At 48.8% G+C, this 18,953-nt stretch overlaps 1 protein-coding gene across 2 annotated transcripts in view; it reads left to right on the top strand.

Moving 5' to 3' along the window:
- LOC114208904 (O-acyltransferase like protein-like) overlaps nt 1-18,953 on the top strand; it is a 59,014-nt gene that overhangs the window by 32,658 nt on the left and 7,403 nt on the right. For both annotated transcript variants that reach the window (XM_088019525.1, XM_088019526.1), the window contains exons 8-11: nt 5,024-5,125; nt 10,311-10,476; nt 12,104-12,183; nt 18,584-18,697. In XM_088019525.1, coding sequence (XP_087875651.1) covers nt 5,024-5,125; nt 10,311-10,476; nt 12,104-12,183; nt 18,584-18,697 — 462 coding nt within the window. The remainder of the gene's footprint in view (nt 1-5,023; nt 5,126-10,310; nt 10,477-12,103; nt 12,184-18,583; nt 18,698-18,953) is intronic.

Below are 18,953 nucleotides of genomic sequence, written 5' to 3'. Positions count from 1 at the left end.
TGTGACGTTTCAGAAAGCTTTCTTTATTTAAATGAACTACTAAGAGGTACATTTTCTTAATTGTGTGATAAACGTCAGGCACTGTGTTAAGTGCTGCAGCATTACCTCACTTAATCCTAACGATGTCCCCCTAACAGGGGACCACAAAATCCCCATTTTCTTCCTTTTTTGTTGCCAAGGTGAAATTCATGTATCATAAAATTAAGCCCCTCGAGTGAACAATTCAGTGGCATTTAGTACATTTCCAGGATTGTGCAACCACCACTTCTAACTAGTTCCAAAACATGTTCAGCATCCTCAAAGGAGATCTCGTACCCATTAAGGGGAACTTCCCCACTCCCCCACCCCCCAGTTCCCAGAAATCTGCTCTCTGAACCTCTGGATTTACCTCTTCCAGCTATTTCGTATAAATGGGCCACACAGAGTCTGGCCTTTTTGTGTCTGTTTCTTTCACTTAGTGTGATGTTTCTGAGGCTCACGCACGTTGTGGCACAGTTCAGTACTTCATTTCTTTTTATGACCGCGTAAGATTCCATTGTATGGATGGACTACAAAATCTCTACTTTAAAGGTAACTGAGGGAGATAGTCCTGGTGCTGACCCGCTACCCAAACCCAGGCAAGCTGACTCTGGAGTCCGTGTTCTCTGTCACTGTGTGGACCTGCCTCTACCTCTTTTGGGTTAAATGTCTCTTCCTTCACAGAGAGATGGTGACAGTAGACGGCACTTGCTTCCGTCAAATGCTAGGCATTCATCCATCCAACCATCATCTACTGAATACCTGTTCGTTCTAGGCCCTGAGGATACAACCATGGATAAAACAAAGGAGGACTTCTTGTGGTCCTAAGACTGTGTGTGTGTGTGTGTGTGTGTGTGTGTGTGTGTGTGTGTGTCCAGCAATAAGCAAACAAATAAACAAGAAAAAATGTGGTAGTAATAAATACTAGGAAAGAATAGAACAGTGGCTTGTGAGAGTGAGTGGGTACCTGTTTAGAGTCGTCGGAGAAGGCTTGTCTGTTGAGGGGCTGCTATTGGATCTGAGCGGCAAGAAGGAGCCGGCCATGGGAAAAATCCAGGACGGGAAAGCTTCAGGCAAACGGAGCCACTGGTGCAGACGAGCTAAGGGGAGAGAGAGAGAGAGAGAGCGAGCACCCTGTTAAAGGAGCAGAAAGAAGGCTGAAGCCCAGTGAAGGTGGGGAGCGAGGGAGGAGAGGAAAGAGAGAGCCACGCAGGGCCAGACCACAGAGGACCGTGGAGCAAGACTCAGGAATTTGGACTTCTGTCTCTGTGGAACAGGAAGTGGTTGAAGAGGTTTCATTTGAAAAGCAGTATCATCTGATATCTTATTTTATTTTTTATTATATTTTTAAAAAACATTTTATTTATTTATTTGACAGAGAGAGAGATAGTGAGAGCAGAAACACAAGCAGGGGGAGCAGGAGAGGGAGAAGCAGGCTCCCCCACTGAGCAGGGAGCCCGATGCGGGGCTTGATTCTGGGACCCTGACTGACCAGGGGTGGGCGGCGGCGGGGAGCTGCACAGACGGCAGGGTATGTGGGGGGGGCTGCATGGCGGCTGGGGATCAGGAGAGGTCCCAGTCAAGGGAGGGGATCCGAGAACACGTCTACATGACACGCTGGGGACGACCAAAGAGGAGTGGCATGGGGATGGATGCTCAGATTGGTGTTGGCCAGACAAGGGAGCAAGCGCTGATTAGTGCCTCCTAGTTTTTTTCCGTTTTAAAGTCTGTGACATGCCAAAGCGTACGAACCATCGAACCACCAGATTAGGAGAGAGAACCAGCTCACAAACAGAAGCAACAGGAGGCTGGGGATGGCCATCATGCCTGCGGCACTTCCTTCCCTGAGCCGCTGTGGCTCGCCCCCTCTCCTTCGGGCGCTTGCTCAAATGCTGCCTTCCCCCCGCACCATGCTGGTGCCCCCGGTTTAAAATGGACCCACTGGCGCTCTTAAATTCCTTTTTCTTGATTTATCTTTTCTCTTTATCTAACATACCTAGAGATGCCACTTACTTATTATTTCTGTATTTATTGTCCTTGTCTCTCCACTGGAATATAAGGCAGGACTTTCTTCTGTTTCGTGTCCTGCTGTCATGCTGAAAACAGTGCCAAGAGTATAGTATTGCTCAATAAGTACTTGTTGAAATGATTTCTTTCTTTCTTTCTTTCTTATTTATTTATTTTTTTTTGGAAATGGTTTCTTAATTGTTTTAGCTCAAGCCTCTGCTGTGATAGTTTCTTGGGGGAATGCAGAGAAAGTAGGGTACAGAATGAGCTGAGACCTGGCCGCCAGGGCAGAGTTCATGCTAGGAGGTGGCCAGGGTGACTGTCGAGTGGCCCAGACAGGCGAGGGTCAGAGGCCACCGTCTGCAGTAATATGGGATCCAGGAGGTACCAGACTTTCCAAGAAGGCACAGCTGGGCCTAACCCAGGCAGGCAAAGCCCAGCTGCGGGAGACCTGGGCCGGCCCCTGGTGAGTGGGGAGGTCTGCCCAGGGGACAGCATTCAAAGTCCAGAACTCTGTTCCCTGCAAGAGGACTAGTAAGAACAAGGCAAAAGAAAAACACCAACAAAAAAAGACACCAAATGCTGGACGGGGCTGATTGGCAGAGCTCCAAACTGTGGGAGGGAAGCTGGCAAGGCCAGGTCAGGATTCTGGAACCCGAGCCAAAACGCAGGCTGGAGGATTGCCACCAGGAGGGACGAATGAAGGCCTGAAGAGCCACGGGTCATGCCCGGACTCTCGGTGTGAATCTCTGAGACAACAGGGATGCCACCAGGTCAGTCCTGAGATACCCACAACACAGGCCAAGGCTATGGAATTTCCGATGTCCAAGAAAACGACAAATAGCCGCCCCTTTATAGTAAAGACTACATATCTAACCCCGGGCTCACCCTGGGGCCTGGGGAGTGCCGGGCCTCTTATCAGTGGTTCTCAGAGTCTAGTCCCAATGCAGTTGTACTAGCCTCGTCTGGAAGGTCGTTAGAAATGCAGATTCCCAGGCCCACTGAATCATAGCATCCTTGGGGTGCCGTCACCTCCTGCTAGAGTCCGTGGACCACTGCATGAGCTGAGCAGGGTGGAGTGGAAGCGAGCAGCTCCTAACCCGGCCTAAGAGACCAAGACATCCGTCTCTTTTCTCTTTACCCCTGTTTGCTTCTATTTCTCATTGCCTGTCTCAGTAACTGTTTTCTTCCCCTCCAGCATTCGTTTTGTTTACTTTAGAAAGTGCACACTGGGGGACCAGGGTGGCTTGGTCGGAAGAGCAGTCGACTCTTGATCTTGGGGTCGTCGGTTCGAGCCCCACATGGGGAGTAGAAAGGACTTAAATAAATAAAAAAGAAAAGAAAGAGAAAAGAAAGTGCACATATTCTCTTAAATAAAGTTTTCACTTGGACAATGGAAATATTACTAAGTGATGCTTAGTATCGCCGTCGTGCTAAGAGCCTACAATCTTTTATTCCCTATACAATAAACCCAGGAAGTTAGAACGAATATCATGCCCTTTATTATAGCTGGGAAAGTTGATGTGCAAAGATGAAATAACTTGCCTCAGTCTCCCCCCCAGCTAGGAAAGTTAGAATTAGAACTGAAACATAATGTTTGTTTCGGGCCCAAAGCCTGTCTCACTCACCACGTCACTCATATTTTACATAGTAAAGCCAAAGACCCCTGACTATCACTGGGGATGGTCAGGGATCCCTTTCTACCTCTCTGGCTGACTCCATGCAACTCTACGGCAGGATTGTACTCTTCCCCTGTGCGGGGCAGGTCCCTGGGTCTTCCCAACCTCCGATAGCGACTTCTCCTTGCTCAAGGCCTGTTTTCCCTGCCACCTTTGTCTTTGTCCTCCGGACCAACTGAACGGCGGGCAGGTGCATGCCCGCACACAGAGACAGACCCCGATTCATTCTTTCCTGAAATGAAGAGGAAGCCAGAACTGGAATTGGCTGTCTCACTTCCACATCTTCGTGCCTTTCTACACGCCTCTGTCAATTGTGTTCCTATTCTAGTGACTCCGACTTGCTGTGTTTCAAAAGAAAATCCGTGCTGGCAGAGAACAAAGACGTTTTCTAACCCTCCCTGATCCCTTCCAACACACACACAACCTTCTTTTGCAACAGGAAATGCATTTGTTCCTTAGGGAAACACCCACAAGGATCATTGGCATCGAGGTCAAAGGGTCCGGAAACCCACTCCCAAACTTGCTTATCATCAGGTTAGAACTCAGAGATGTAGCCTGATTCTTTAGCTGAGCATTCCGGGTAACAAACTTGTCATCAGGATATGTTGGTGGAGAATCTTAGGCAACCCACTGAGTCCTTGAGCTTCAGTATCCCTATTAGGTAAGCAGGGATGGTAACATTTTCCCTTTTACCAATCACTCGCTCAACAAACATTTATTGCAAAGGAGTCTGGTATTGCTCTAGAAGCAAAAGCAACACCATTAGCGAAAGTACTTTGAAAACGAGGTGGTACCATAGAAGTGGAAGGCTTTGGATTTTATTATTTCAAAAGGCTAATGTGGTAGCTCATAGAGTTGTTCACCAAATATTTCTGGCTCTCTTCCCTCCAGCCCCTTGGTAAGAGTCTACTTCCTGGCCCCGTGGCGCTTGGGTGGGAACTAGGTCGGGCCAATGAGGGGTACCTGGTGTTGCCAGTATGCTAAGAGCTTTAAACATGTCACTTCTGGGCTAGAGCATTTAACTGTTGGTTTGAAGCCCCCCAGCACGCTTTATTCTCTGCCAGGGTTGCTGGTGCTCTTTCAGAGAGTGGCTGCAAGCTCAGCCTGGGTCTCCTGGTGGGGAAGATGCTGAGCTCAAGGTGACTGGCCGTGGGCATGCAGCATAAGCAAGAAAGAAGACTATTATTGCTTTGGTGTTGGAGATAATCTTGTTCCTACAGTATCACTTATTGTACCCTGCTAGAGACCACCACGTTAATCATCCGATGAACTGTATCACGGATCAGTAATTCCTGTGACTTGTCTTCTCTCTCTCTCAGTGGCTGGTTAAGTGCAAGGTCGTTTTTAAAGATACATCAGAATTCAGACAAAGGAACAACCCTCAGTGTCATACTCAGGTACATCCTCAGCCGCCTTACAAGGTAGGTCTGTTTGTCTCATCTCTTAATTCATTATTGCTGTGTAATCATTTATTACTTGTTAGTCCTTAGCCCTCTTTTGAAACAATTTTCAAAGAAAAATAAACCGACAGACGTGGTTTTCTTCATAAAGTTGATTTTTGCTGACTTAATGGCTTTTGCCAGTAGAAAATACCAATTTTTGTGGCATTTATCCTAATAGACTTTGACCTATATTAAACCAGCAAAAACATCCTTTTCCTCAGCTGATGGGCAGCAGTTTTCAATAAATGTACTGTCAGGTTTCCCTGGAATGTGTATCCAACGGGAGAAGGTGCATGGCTCCTATAAATTGGTAGTAATTGGGTCCTGTAACTCAGAGTACTAAGGGTAATGATAAAAATAAAAGAAGATATAATAAGGAGAGGGGCAGGTGATGCTTGAGACAATGGTGCTTCTGCTCAGAGGGAGGCGGGGAGGACGTGGTCCTTGTTACAAACGTGTGGATGGTTGGGGCCGGAGGGAGGTTGTGAGGCAATGAGACCCACACTCTGCTTAGGTAGAAGAGGAAATTTCAACTCCCACAGCCCAACGTTCCTTTTGGACCTTCTCTAAACCATGGCTTGTTGCTGGCTGAACTGGAGCCAGCTCTCATCACTTAGGGTCCATGCCTCTTTTGTCACACTTCATTGTCACGGAACAGGAAGGAGGGTCTGGACACCGTCTTCTGGGCTAGTAAAATGGAGTGCGTAAGATCTGACTGCAGCTGGTCTGCCTGGTCTTGCATTCTGGCTCAGTCCTCTGCCAGCTATGTGACCCCAAGGAGGTGTCTCAACCTTTCTGCGCTTGAGTTTTCTCATCTCAGAAATGGGAAGAATAGTGGCACTCATGCCACTAGACTCTTGTGAAGATGAAATGAGAGAACATGTGCTAGGAGTAGAAACGTGTGTGACACGTAGTAAGCACAAGCTGCCATTATTAACTGTTGTTGCTTCTTACACCTTGTAACTTTTCTGGTAAATAGGTTAAGAATGAGTCTGAGCCAGGGAAGAGACCTCTGCTGATGTCTTTTCGCCATGACCTTTGTGGTTTCTTCCAAACACTATTAAATCTAGCCCTTGTCCTGCCCGCTTGACAGAGTGCTTATTCTTTCAATATCTTCTGGGTAAATTGGCACTGGGGTTAGCCTATTCTACCCTGTGGTCTTCTGTAGAGGGACTGGTTTTAGTGAGAGATGCTGATGGGTTGTTAGGGGGTGGGGCATGGGATCCCATGGCTTGGTGGGTTCTGCCTGGGAAACCTGCTTCAGAAGAAAAGTCCTAGAGTGAGGGATTGAAGAGCGGGAAGTGTTTTAGCGGGAAGATAAAGCAGTAGTAGGGGCAGGAATTGAGAGAGAGAGAGAGAGAGAGAGAGAGAGAGAGAGTGTGTGTGTGTGTGTGTGTGTGTGTGTGTGTGTGTGTGAGGCCTTATGGGGCAAGATGGCTGCAAGGATCCCATGAATAAATTATTGCAATATCTGGGCAGGACAGTAGATTTGGACTGGTGATTGGCATTGGGAATGGAGAGATGGCAAATCAAAGACACTCAAATTTTCCAGCCTGAACGACATGGTGGATGGTGATAATGTTCTTGAGATAGGGAGCTCTGGGAAAGTGGCAGATTGAAGCCAGGAAGAGAGAGTCTAAAGTGGGACAAAACTTTGTTGAAAAATCAGAGGAAGCATCATCAATCGAGTTGGAACTCACTCTCTAAGGTAAACCCAGTGAGAAAGCAGCCATACTCCTAGCCACTTTGATGTTCTCATTCTTGTTGGCAAAACCCACTGTTATTACTCAATTATAATTGATTGCTTGCCTCCTTACTTCCAAGCGGACTGGAAGTAAGATCATTTGTTCACTCACTCTTTCTGTATTTGTTGAGGGCCCCCTGTGTGCCAGGCACTGTTGTAAGCTCTGGGGACTCAGCACTTAATAACCGTGCAAATGCCTTCTGGCCTGGGGGTTATGTTCTAGTGAATAGAGATAGACGATCAACAAATAAATATGCAACATTAAGCTGCAACATGCAAATACATTTCTAACAGGTCAGTGATGGTAAGTGTCATGAAGTGTTAATTGGAAGACGGAGGCACCATGCGGTCTTCCTCTGGAAGGGTCGTCAGGGGAGGTGACATTTGTCAAAGGAAATAAAATAAGGTTCTAAGCAAAGAGAACGCTGTGAGGGAAGAATGGCCTACATGGGGAGTGGGTGCAGAGAAGGGGACACTGTTGGTGTGTTTGGAAGACCACAGAGAGCCTGCTGGAGTGGAGGGAGCAGTTAACTTGGAGAACAGAAGGGAGTGAGTTCAGAGAGATGGGGCTGGAGCTCCATGGCCCGGCCTTAAGGACTTTCTATTTTATTTGGAGACCAGAAGGCTTTGGGGGATTCCCGGAGGGGAGTGGCATGGTCAGATTTACATTTTCCAAGAATCACTCTGAGAATAGACAGCAAGAGGACAAGGGCAAGAGTCAGGCGACAGCTGAGAGCTATCGTGGCTTTAAGAAAATGCGAAAACCCGGCTTCCAGGGGTCAAGCAGAACAAAGATTACGTAATGAGAAACAAGGGGAGTAGATGTTCCAGACCCTTAAAACTGTGTGATTATTCCAATCAGGAGCCACATTTTAAAAATCAGGAGGGTTTTTTTATAGGTAAAGAAATTACTGGTAAAAATGTCTGACTGTAAAACTAATGATGTAATGTATGGTGATTAACATAACATAATAAAAAAAAGTCTAACTGTAACAGAAGGTTATACACTAAAAGTAAGGGTACCCATTCCAGTCTCACTCCCACAGGACACCTTTGCTAACAGTTTCTTGTGAATTCTTGCAGATACTTTCCGTGTATTTATATGCATTAGGGTTTTTTTTTCCCCATGAATAGGATTATACTATATGCCGCACTATTTTGCATGTAGCTTTTTTGCACTTAATGATTAATGTTGGCATGTGTCTCTCTCTCCGCATGAAAGGACCCACCTCACTGACTTCAAAGGTTGCCTGGGACGGTGATGTGTGGGTGGATTATTAGGAGTTTAACCTGTCCCCATTAATGGGCATGGTGGTAGTTCCAAGTTTTTGCTATCTTAGACAAAGAATACAATGTCTACACATTTTTGTGCACTGTTGTGAACATGTTTGTGGATAAATTCCTACAAGTAGAATTGGTAGTTTGGTGCATCTCACATTTTGATGGACGTTTTCCAATTTACCTTCCTGCCCACCAGGTATGAGAATGCCTGCTTCTCACACCTCTTAAAACAGCCGAAGGTGTACTTCTTAATCTTTGAAAACCTTGACTTTAAACCTTCCAGAAGCTTGGACAAAAATGAACAGCATTTACATTTACCTGATGCTTTCGATGTTTCCCACTGTTTTCTTACTGATCTCATTTGGTTCTCAAAAAATCTTAGGAGGCAGGAATCATGAGCCTCCTTAAAATAAGGAATTATTATTCCCCCGTTTCCATAGAAGAGGGAAGAGGGAAGTTATATGATGTTCTCAGTATGAAAATTTAGATAAAACTAGAAAGCCCATCTCTAGCTTTGCTCCTCAAGGTGAGACCCACCCCAGGAGCCTCTGCCTCGCCCCCCGCGGGCCCCAACTCAGAGGCTGCTCTGGGGAGGATGAAGCCTGGACCCTGCTCCCTCCTGAGGGCATCTGACCTGAACTGTGGTTCTGAGGGGAGCAGGGGTGGACTTACTCTCCCCGGGGAGGTGACAGATGGTGGGAAGGGAGGCTTGGGAGGCCTGTGGGAGCAGCTGCAGGGCAGCCTGGTCAGATGGCTAATGTGGCAGGGCCCAGGCCCAGGGAGGGCTCCGTGGCTGTTGTCTGAGCTGATCGGGGGAGACACGTCTTGGCACCGTTGGCAGCCCTTTCTGTCTGACTGTGATCTGCAATTCCTGCCTGCTCTCTGCATGCCCGCAGCCCTCTGGCCTACCAGACACATGCTAGGAAGGATGCTATCATCGTGGGGAGGACGGGAGGCCAACAGGCCCAGGGCCCGTGCAGACCAGAGACTGGGTGCTGCCCGCCCCCTCCCCCCCCAGTCCTGCCCTTCCCATCTGTCACAGCCCACCCCGCGCCCTGGTGCCCCCACTGAAATGTTCGGAGCCGCTGCTGGGCCATGTGCTCTGCTCTGAATTTCTAAATGTGTTCTTTTAAAAGATGGCTGGGGTCCTAGCTCACCCAGAATCCATGCCAGGACCGTGTCCCTCTCCCCGCTACAACCTCACGTCTAAACTCGAGGCCAGTGAGGTCCCATAGGTAGCCACCCGACAGGTGGCCCACGGACGTGTGGACGAGTAGTAAATGTACACACCTGATTCGAAAGATGTAGTCAAAGAAGAAAGGATGTTAATCAGCTCACTAACTCTTTAGACTGATTACCTATTGAAATAACATTTTGGATACATCGAGCTCTCTAAGGGTTTTTAAATTATTTTAAAATTCATTGTAGCTGTTTCTTTCTTTTTTTTTTTTTTACGATTTTATTTATTTATTTGACAGACAGAGAGCGGGCACAAGCAGGGCGAGTGGCAGGCAGAGGGAGAAGCAGGCTCCCCACTGAGCAGGGAGCCCCATGCAGGACTCGCTCCCAGGATGACAAACGTGGCTGCTAGAATGTATACATTAGGTGGCAGATGTGGCTCGAATTCTGTTTCTAAAGGACACCTGTGCCTTTTCCCCCCATCATCTTTGTAGCTGCTTCAGGTCCTGCTTGGGACGAGGTAGGGTATGAAGGAAGGGAAGGAGAAATAAAGAAAGGAACCGATGTCTGATCTCAGCACTGCGGTAATGGCTGGGCCACCTTGGACAAATCGCCCACACTTAGAGCTGTAATTTCCCCATCAGTCAAATGGAGGTAGTATTTCCCTGAAGGAGTGTTTCGAGGTTTAGAAATATCCGAGAAGCTCCTAGCACAGTGGTCAACATGCTCCACTTGCTCAATGACTAATAGTATTTTTGCATCCACAGCACCGGAGCTGGCTCAGGGTTGGGGGCTCGTGATTTTTTACCTAGGAATGTAGGAGTGTTTGTGGTGTGGGCGGGGAGCCGGTCGCCCACCCAGTACAATCTGGTTTGGAGCATCTCTCTCGCTCGCTCGCCCAGGAGACCGAATGGAACCACTGTGGAGAGTCACCTTCTCTCCCCCGGCTCTTCCTGCCAGGTTGCAGCCTCTTCACCTGTACTCGGTGTGCCTGTTGGTTGGCTTGTTCTCCCTTGTTCCCTGGGGACCTGTCTGGGACATGCCCAAGTTCCACCTGGATAACTGCCGGCAAGTGTGGTGGACAAATCTGCTGTTGCTCAATAATTTCCTGTCGGTCCGAAACGCGGTGAGTCCCCTGTTAGGGGCTAGCGACAGGCAGGTGGGCAGGGGCAAACGCCGGGTCTCCTTTCACGTGGTTTGGCAAACTTTCCAAGGGCCAACCCCAGTCTGATGCCCTTTCTTCTGGCATAGTCTCTGGAGTAACAGCGAAGCCATAGTAAGGTGGGCTTCGGGCAGGGAGACTAGCCCCTTAGGATGGGTGAGCGTTACCAAACCAGTCCTGGCAGGGAGGGTTGCTGTGACAAGCAGAGGGAGGGAGTAGTGGGCATTGCCCACCGACCATCTAGGTGCCTGTCCCGGATGCAGCCGGCCTTGCCCCGTCAGGGTTCCTGTTCCAGCCCATGTCACCCCATGGAGAAAGGACACTTTCTTCACCTCCACGCAGACAGCCTATAATTGGGATGGACCACTGTGCTGCACCTTCGCCATAATGAATTCTTCTCCATTTCAAGCCACAGCCTCTGTATATATGGGTGGTGGCTTCCCCAAAGCCCTCCTATCCTCATAATGACTGTTGGAGTAAACGCAAGTGAAATTGCTGTAATTAAATCATGTCACTGACGTTTGCATATGCCTGGAAGGCAAGGCTGACAAGAGAATCGCTAAAGCGTGGCTAATCTCTGCGCGTAACTACTTACCAAGGGGGTGGCTGCCCTCCATTAGTCAGTGCCCGGCGGCTCGGACAGGGTGTCCATCACAGCCTAACCGCCTTCAGAGGGGCCCACGTCTGGGACAGGGCCCATGGAGGACAGGCTGGCCTGTTCGCCCAGATGCAGACTGGCTCGGGCCATGCAGGGGCAGCGGGGGGCCAAGGACACGAGCCAGCCGCCTCTTGGAGGCAAAGCCTGCCTTAGGTCCCCGAAAGCAGAAGTGTGAGGCCTGTCAGGCCTTGAGTGCTCACAGATTGGCCCATCGCGGGAACTTCTTTCTAGCGGGGACAAGAAAGGATGTCACCTGCCCTGGATAAGTCTGGTGGGGGATTGGAGGGAACGAGGAGCCTTTTATCTCTGAAGCCCTGGAGAGAATTGCCCCAGGAATCTCCTGACATTGAAGAAGAAATACAGGTAACTGCCTCCTTCCACACAAAGGCGGACAGCCTCTGCAGCGAGGTGGCTCGGGCCAGAGGACCGCCTGTCAGGCTCGCGTGGGAGCTCTGCGCCTTCCCAGAAAAGCTCGCCTGGAGCCAGGCGTCCAGTCTAAGTGAACACGCTCCTCCCCTGGAGGCCGGGAGGGCCGGCAAGGCAGGGAAGAGGGCACAACATGGACTCTGACGGCACCAAAACGATGGTTGTTCCTTACATTCAGGTCATGGGATGGCATTGAGCTCCCACGAGGGTGCCGGGAGCTTAGCTCTTACTGCTTTTTTTCAACAAGCGAGAACACTTGCCCGCATTTCCATTTTGTAAGCGGGCAATAATAATCCCCACCACCCAGGCTTGTTCCCGGATTAAATGAGATGGGGTACCTGAAATACCTGTAACTCAGAATTCCTTTCTCTTCCCACGGAAATCCACCACCTGCCGCCCCACCCCCCAGCTGCTCAGTGAATTCCTCCTCCAGCTCCAGGAAGGTGAGACAAAGTGGGGTGCCCCATGAGCGAGGGAAAGGGGTCACCTCTGCTCCTCTCGTTTCAGTGTAATGGCTGGACGTGGTACCTCGCCAACGACTTTCAGTTCCATCTCACCACACCGGCGATCTTCCTCATCCACGGAAAGTGAGTTTCCCCGGGACAGGGGTGTCTCCCCGGGACAGGGGTGTCTCCCCGGGACAGGGGTCTCTCCCGCGGAACTCTCAGCGAGCCCTGCAGTTCTGGGCACAGCAGCCTTTACAGTTTAGGAAACAAACTTTTCAGAACAGTCTGGACACCACATCCTCCACTGTTTACCTTCCTCCGCACCCTCCTCTGATCTTTGTCCCACTCGAACCCCCCTGTGTTTTTGCAGAGTGGCAACCCGGGTGTATTAATATCCTGTCTCAGCTTTTTCCACTTAACGGTCTCTGTAAACATTGCCACATAGCGACATGATCTGCATACTTGTCAGTTTTCGGAGTAATAAACCATTTTTGTGGTTGGCCATCTAGGTTAGTTCCAGTTTGTCATGACTCCAAATGACCCCTCGATGACTGTCTTTGAACATACTACGTTTCCACTCTTCTTCATTTCCGTGGGGCCCCATTTCAAGGTGGAATTACTAGGTCAGAGGGTAGGCACAATTTTGGGGTGCTTGTTGCCTATTGTGTGATTATACTCCAGAAAGAGGGAGGTAATTTACAGTGCCCCAAGCAATGCATCAGTGTACCTGTTCCCCACATCGGATATTTGCTACCTTAATTTTTGTTAGTTCTAGAAAAGCTTAAGGCCTCAATAATTCATGAGGAGACTTATAGCTTGTGGATTATCCATGCCATATTTTATTTTTTTAAATAATTTTTTAAATATTTTATTTATTTGAGAGAGAGAGTGAGACAGAGAGAGAGTGCAAGCAGGGGGAGTGGCAGGCAGAGGGAGCAGGAGAAGCAGACTCCCCGCTGAGCAGGGAGCCCGATGTGGGACTCGATCCCGGGACCCTGGGATCATGACCTGAGTTGAAAGCGGACGCTTAACCGACTGAGCCACCCAGGCGCCCCTCCGTGCCATATTTTATTTTATTTTATTTATTTATTTTTTAAAGATTTTATTTATTTATTTATTCATGAGAGACAGAGAGAGAGAGAGAGAGAGAGAGGCAGAGGGAGAAGCAGGCTCCCAAGGAGCAGGGAGCCCGATGTGGGACTCGATCCCAGGACTCTGGGATCATGACCTGAGCCGAAGGCAGACGCTTAACCATCTGAGCCACCCAGGCGCCCTCCATGCCATATTTTAAAAGATGTTTCTTTTTTCGTTAAAATACATGTTCTATTTAAGAAACAGTGGAAGGTGATAGGATGAAGAGAGGGGAAAACCATCACCATCAACCCATCCCTCGCTCAAGGAGAAGTGAATTCCATGTTAATATCTTTGTGTTTATTTTTCCAGTGTTTTTTTCTGCATAGCTTTTTTTTTATATGAAAGGATTCTGTATCTCCACGTTAGTATCTTTCTTTTAATAGTTTTTTGACATAAGCAATTTATTATATTATTTTACTTCTAAGTAAATATCATTTTAATGTGTGCATCACATTCCATTCCATGAATGAACTCTAGTTTACTTATACCTTCCCCAATTGTTAAATACTTGGATTATTTCTGATTTTATGCTTTTACAAATAAGAGTCTGATCAATATTTTCAGGGTAACCATTTGTCTCCAACTCTGATATTTCTCTAGAATGCATATCTTAAAGGGGAATTACTAGGTCAGAGAGCATGAATGTCTTCTAGGATCTTGAAGCATAATGACAAATTGCGTTCCTTAAAGGTCTATCAATATTCAGTCCTCTGGCCATCTAATTGCACTTTTGCCAACATGGAATGTTAATAATAAAACAAAACAAAACACAAACCTCGTTATTTTGATATGTAAGAAAACATTCGTTTTTCACATCTAACTTGCAAGTCTTCGATTACTAGGGATGCAGCTGAGTTCTAAATATGTGTTGACCAGCTCTGCATCATGGTTTCCTGTTAATGCTCTCTGTAGGACAGACCTTTAAACCACAGGCTGACCCAGGATGTTGCCCATTCCAGCCACATGTGAACATTCAAGCATCCTGGGCAAGGGAAATGCATTCTAATTTTTTAAAGATTTATTTATTTATTTATTTATTTATTTATTAAAGAGTTTATTTATTTGACAGATTGAGAGAGACAGAGAGAGCACAAGCAGGGGGAGCAGCAGAGGGAGAAGCAGCAGAGGGAGAAGCTCCCGCGGAGCAGGGAGCCCGATGCGGGGCTCGATCCCAGGACCCTGGGACCATGACCTGAGCTGAAGGCAGACACTTAACGACGGAGCCACCCAGGCGCCCCAAGACTTATTTATTTTAGAGAGAGAGAGAGAATCCCGATTTTAACTTAATTAAGAATTAAGCACCTAAAAAAAAAAAAAAGGAAAATCTGCTCTTTCACATATCTTAAATACACACTGCTTTCTAACTTTAAATGCAAAGAGGTGTTTGTTTGTTTGTTTGTTTGTTTGTTTTACTAATCATTAAAAAAAAAATGTTCCATGGATTTCACTAAGCACAGAGGCAGTTTGCTGGGATCGTGAGTTTGGTCAAAAGACATGGGTTCAAATCATGACTGGTAAGTCACTAGCTAGGGGACCTAGGGTAAGTTGCTAGACTCTCATCTTCAATCTTTGTCTCCATAAAATGAGCTGGTAGTGCTTCACATCAGGGTTGGAGGACAAAGCAAGGTCATACACGTGGGAACCAGCACAGAGCTTGCCTGTCAGTAATGTGCGACCACATGTCACTCAGCTACCTGTTATTCGAGATGCCATGTCATCATCATTGTCCCCAGCTGCTGTCCCCTCCCCAAGCAGGGGAGGCCCCTTGCCCCTCCCAGTCTTGCAGGGACTGGGGGAGGGGTGGCTGGATAGGGCCACTGTGAGCGTCTGCTCCTCCCCTAAACCCATTCAGGGGTGGCCATCTCCCTCTCTTCTCTGTACCATCCCTATTCCACAGAGGGTCCCCTTATCTGGGCAATCAGTCCCCTTCCTTGGCTTCTCTAAACACCCTTTCCAGAAGGTATTGGTGGTGAGCAGGTGTTAACAAAGGCTTCCCACTTTGAAGGGCCTGAGGTCCTCTTGCTTAGCCTCACCCCTTCCCCCACACTTCATGTTTCACCCCTTCTTACTTCCACTCCTCTGAGGTGGGTGAGAGGGTGTGGAGGCATGAACAGATGCCCGATGCTGGGGTGGGGGTGTCTGTCTCTGTATGACTGCTGTGGGGAGAGTCGGGAGGTCCAAGTGCTCCCCCACCCAGTCTCCTGAAACAAAAGCATCTGAATCAAATGGCCTATTTTCTCCGAGTGGGGGTTGGGGTGTGGGGAGGACAATTTTTGATAGCATAACTGAACTGATACGAGCCTATGAGATTGAAATAAAATCTGGTAATAAGACGGAAATGAGATCTAATAATCACATTGCTATTTGTTTTGGAAATGGAGATTTAAAAAATTAGCTCTGAACCTCCTCTGGGGGAAAGACCTACCCCTTGATGCCTGCTTAACTGATACTCACATCTCCCAGGATGAAATCACTGAGAGTGGTGGGGATTAGGACCTCCTCCCCTCACCCTACTGTGGATCAGGCGAGGAAGGTGGACAGGAGGTAAAGGTGGCTTCGGGATTCCGACCAAGACACGGTCCCCACCCCCCCACCCCCCCAGCCCCTTAGAAAGGGTGGGCTGATTTCGGGAGCACTCCTGGGTCACTGATCTCTCCTGCTGCTAGGGGCGGGGCTCCTGGAGCAGCAGCTGAGACCGGCTCAGGCCCACAGGGCCTCCCCTGGGGTGTACTCTCCCTCCCACAAGGCAGTCAAACCCTGACAGCTCCCTCAGGGGAGGGTGAGCTGCCAGGCCCCGCAGAGCCGGGCTGACCCATTCTCTGTTCTCCGGTGCTGTCACAGGCCTCGGCTCTGGGCTGGACTGTGGCTGCTCGAAGGGCTCCGGAGTCCTTGGCAAGTGCCTACAGGACCAGGTGGATCAGGTGTGAGGCCTCAGCAGGCCCGGCAGCCCTGGCAGAGGAGAAAGGGCAAGCCTCTACAGGCTTCCTCAGGGTGGCATTTGCAGCAGGATGTGCCAATTGCGGGTCCAAGTATTTAGTGAAGAAATAGCCAGAGAAATCCTGTAGGGAATTCTGGCCGGGATGCTGGGGGCTGACAGGTTTGCAAGGAAGACACTCTGCCATTCTGCTATTCCTTCCTCCTCTTGGCCTATGGCCTCTGAATGGACCTTTTTGAGGGACCATCCCTCTTGAGAGAATGGGGATGGTGGTCAGTGCTCGAAGCTCTGGGACTTTCTCAATCCCGTTGGCCCAGGAGTAGGCCCCTCAAAAAGCCAGAAAATATAGCCACTAACCTGAGTTGGCAGAGGGAAGCCTTTGGCACTGGGCCATTTGTGCTGTGGTCAAAGGCCCTGATGAGCGGCTCAGGGCTCTGGAGGACAAAGGACTAACAGGAGGTAAGGCAGGGCATGTTGTCTGTTTTGGCCCCTATGTGTATTCGCTTGCTGTAGCTGCCATGACAAAACCATACACTGGGTGGCTTAAACAGAAATCTATTTCCTCATGGCTCTGGGGATTAGAAGTCTAAGATCATGGTGTCAGCAGGATCGGTTTCTTCTGAAGCCTCTCCCCACGTCTTCACATGATCTTCCCTCTGTGGTTGTCGGAGTCTTAACCTCCTCTTCTCGGAAAGGCACCAGTCAGATTGACTGAGGACCCATCCCGATGACCTCATTTCACCTTAGTTATCAATTGAAAGACCTTATCTCCAAATAGAGTCACATTCTGAGGTGCTGGAAGTTGGAATTTGAGGGGACACAATCCAGCCCATAACAGTCTATGTCAGGAGACTTTGTTAGTTTTATTATAGCGGGGAGACTTGTCTGACTCCTGAGAGGAGGTGCCGAAGATTGGGCTCAAGTCCCCCAGGGAGTTAAACAAATATTTACTTGGGTGGATGTGGGTTTTTATTGGATGGCCTGACCGGATGACTTACCACCCGCCTAAGACAATGAATTCTTAGTACTCCCCAACTCTAGAGCTACTGGGGGCCTACTTGAGTGTCCTTGTGACTTAGGAGCCCTGGACCCAATGTCAGCATCTTTCCTAGAGGCCGTCGTGGAAGACAGATTTCAATCCCTCAGCTAAAAACCAGCCCTATCCAAGCTTGCCGCCATGCAACTACATTTAGCTCCTAAACGGTGGGAGGTATAAAAGGTAGGGTTTTCTCTTTAGAGAACACACTCATATAGAATGCTAGTAATTCAAGGAGGGCAGAACTAGATGGTCTGGCAAATGGCACAGTAAATAGACAGCATTGTTGCCATAACTTCCCAGCCCACGCTCACAGCAGACATCACTAATCAATCAAGCACCACTGAGCTAACTAATCCTTCTCCATTCCAAGCATTGACACTAAACTAGAATTGGCACTCTGGATTAAAATCGTTTGCTCCCTGCATCACTCATGATATACGAATGGCACCTTCTCCCTTCTGCATGAAGAACCATGGCAACTTCAAGCAGTGGAATGGGCTTGTCAGAGGCATCATCCAGACAGGGTTGTGCCTGGACAGTCTTGCACCTGTGTTTGACATTTCTTCTCTACCACTGCAGATCGTCTTGGTCCCAGCCCTCACAATTCTGAGTAGGTGCAACCAGACATTGCCTTGCTCCGAGCCTGTGTCTCTAAATCTCATTCGCTGCCCCAGAACCTCCTACATACTACAGCTGGGACTCCTTCAGCACTTCTCTTGGCCTTAAACATGCATAGTCCCTAAGTGTGACGGCATTGACATTTGTGGGGCCACCCTTGACCCATGGGGGATAGAAGACACTAGAAAAGGCTTCTTTCTTTCATATCCCAAGACAGCTTTCAGGTGCATTTCATAAGGCTCCATAGAACATTCTGGAAGAATGGAGCATTAGTCACTTTCATAGTGCATCCTCGTATTAGCTTTCCCTGCTTCCCTGTTCTACACCCCAACCCTCATTCCTCACCCCCTATCAGCTACCAGCACCCAGATATTTGTCTCAGATTGCGCCTGGGTGGGGGAAGAATCCCTGGCTCCCCCTTATGCTATTCCCCTCCCTGCATCCTCCGGGCCTGACAGTCATTTCTCTCTTAAATCAACTACCACTTATATCCATATAGTGCCGTGTGGGTGGCAAGGGACATTCCCAAGCATGGTCTCATGTTGAGCTGCATGGTGAATTTCAGGGTGAAGATGATGAAATTCAAGTTCAAGGTCCTGCGGAGGGTCGCACAGCCAGTAAATGGTCAAGTTTAAAGGCTAACCCAGTTCTCTAACTCCAGCCCACTCTGCCACGGCTGCCCCCACATCAGGCTCTCTCAATGGCAGCCCTAGCAGGAAGTGCCTCTGATTGCCAAGCTTTCAAATCTTTCGTGGCCACAAATTTTGCGGTGACGGAAACTGAAGAGCTCTTCTGTCCATGCCCTCTCTTTGCAGAAGTAAACATGTCCTCGTCCTCCTCGGGGCCACGCTGTTCTTGGCATCTTTCACCGCCACAGCTCTGCTCACACTGGCTTATAGCCTTCCGGTCGCAGCTCCGTCAGAAGCAAGGTAACCCGCAGTTCCCAGCCTGCTGCTCTCGGCTTGCCTGCCCTCCAAACGGCCAGGACCTCCCAGGGAGGGCTGCTCAATGAGTGCCAGGCTCTTTGCGCTGTGTGCATTGGCTCGTGGAAAAACTGGGTGGGAAACGTTAAGCCTGGATGGGAAAATTGATTGCGTTTTTGTTTCCAAACTTCCGAACCTTTCAACTTGCGCTGGGGCGGGGCGGGGGTGGGGTGGGGAGCGGTCTTCTCTGAAAGTACGGGGA

Source organism: Eumetopias jubatus, unplaced genomic scaffold (assembly GCF_037043125.1).
Source record: "Eumetopias jubatus isolate StellerSeaLion01/CBP00866 unplaced genomic scaffold, mEumJub1_p1.0 scaffold_16, whole genome shotgun sequence".
Taxonomy (NCBI): domain Eukaryota; kingdom Metazoa; phylum Chordata; class Mammalia; order Carnivora; family Otariidae; genus Eumetopias; species Eumetopias jubatus.
The sequence above is the reverse complement of the archived record's forward strand: the minus strand, read 5'-3'. Positions and strand labels throughout refer to the sequence as shown.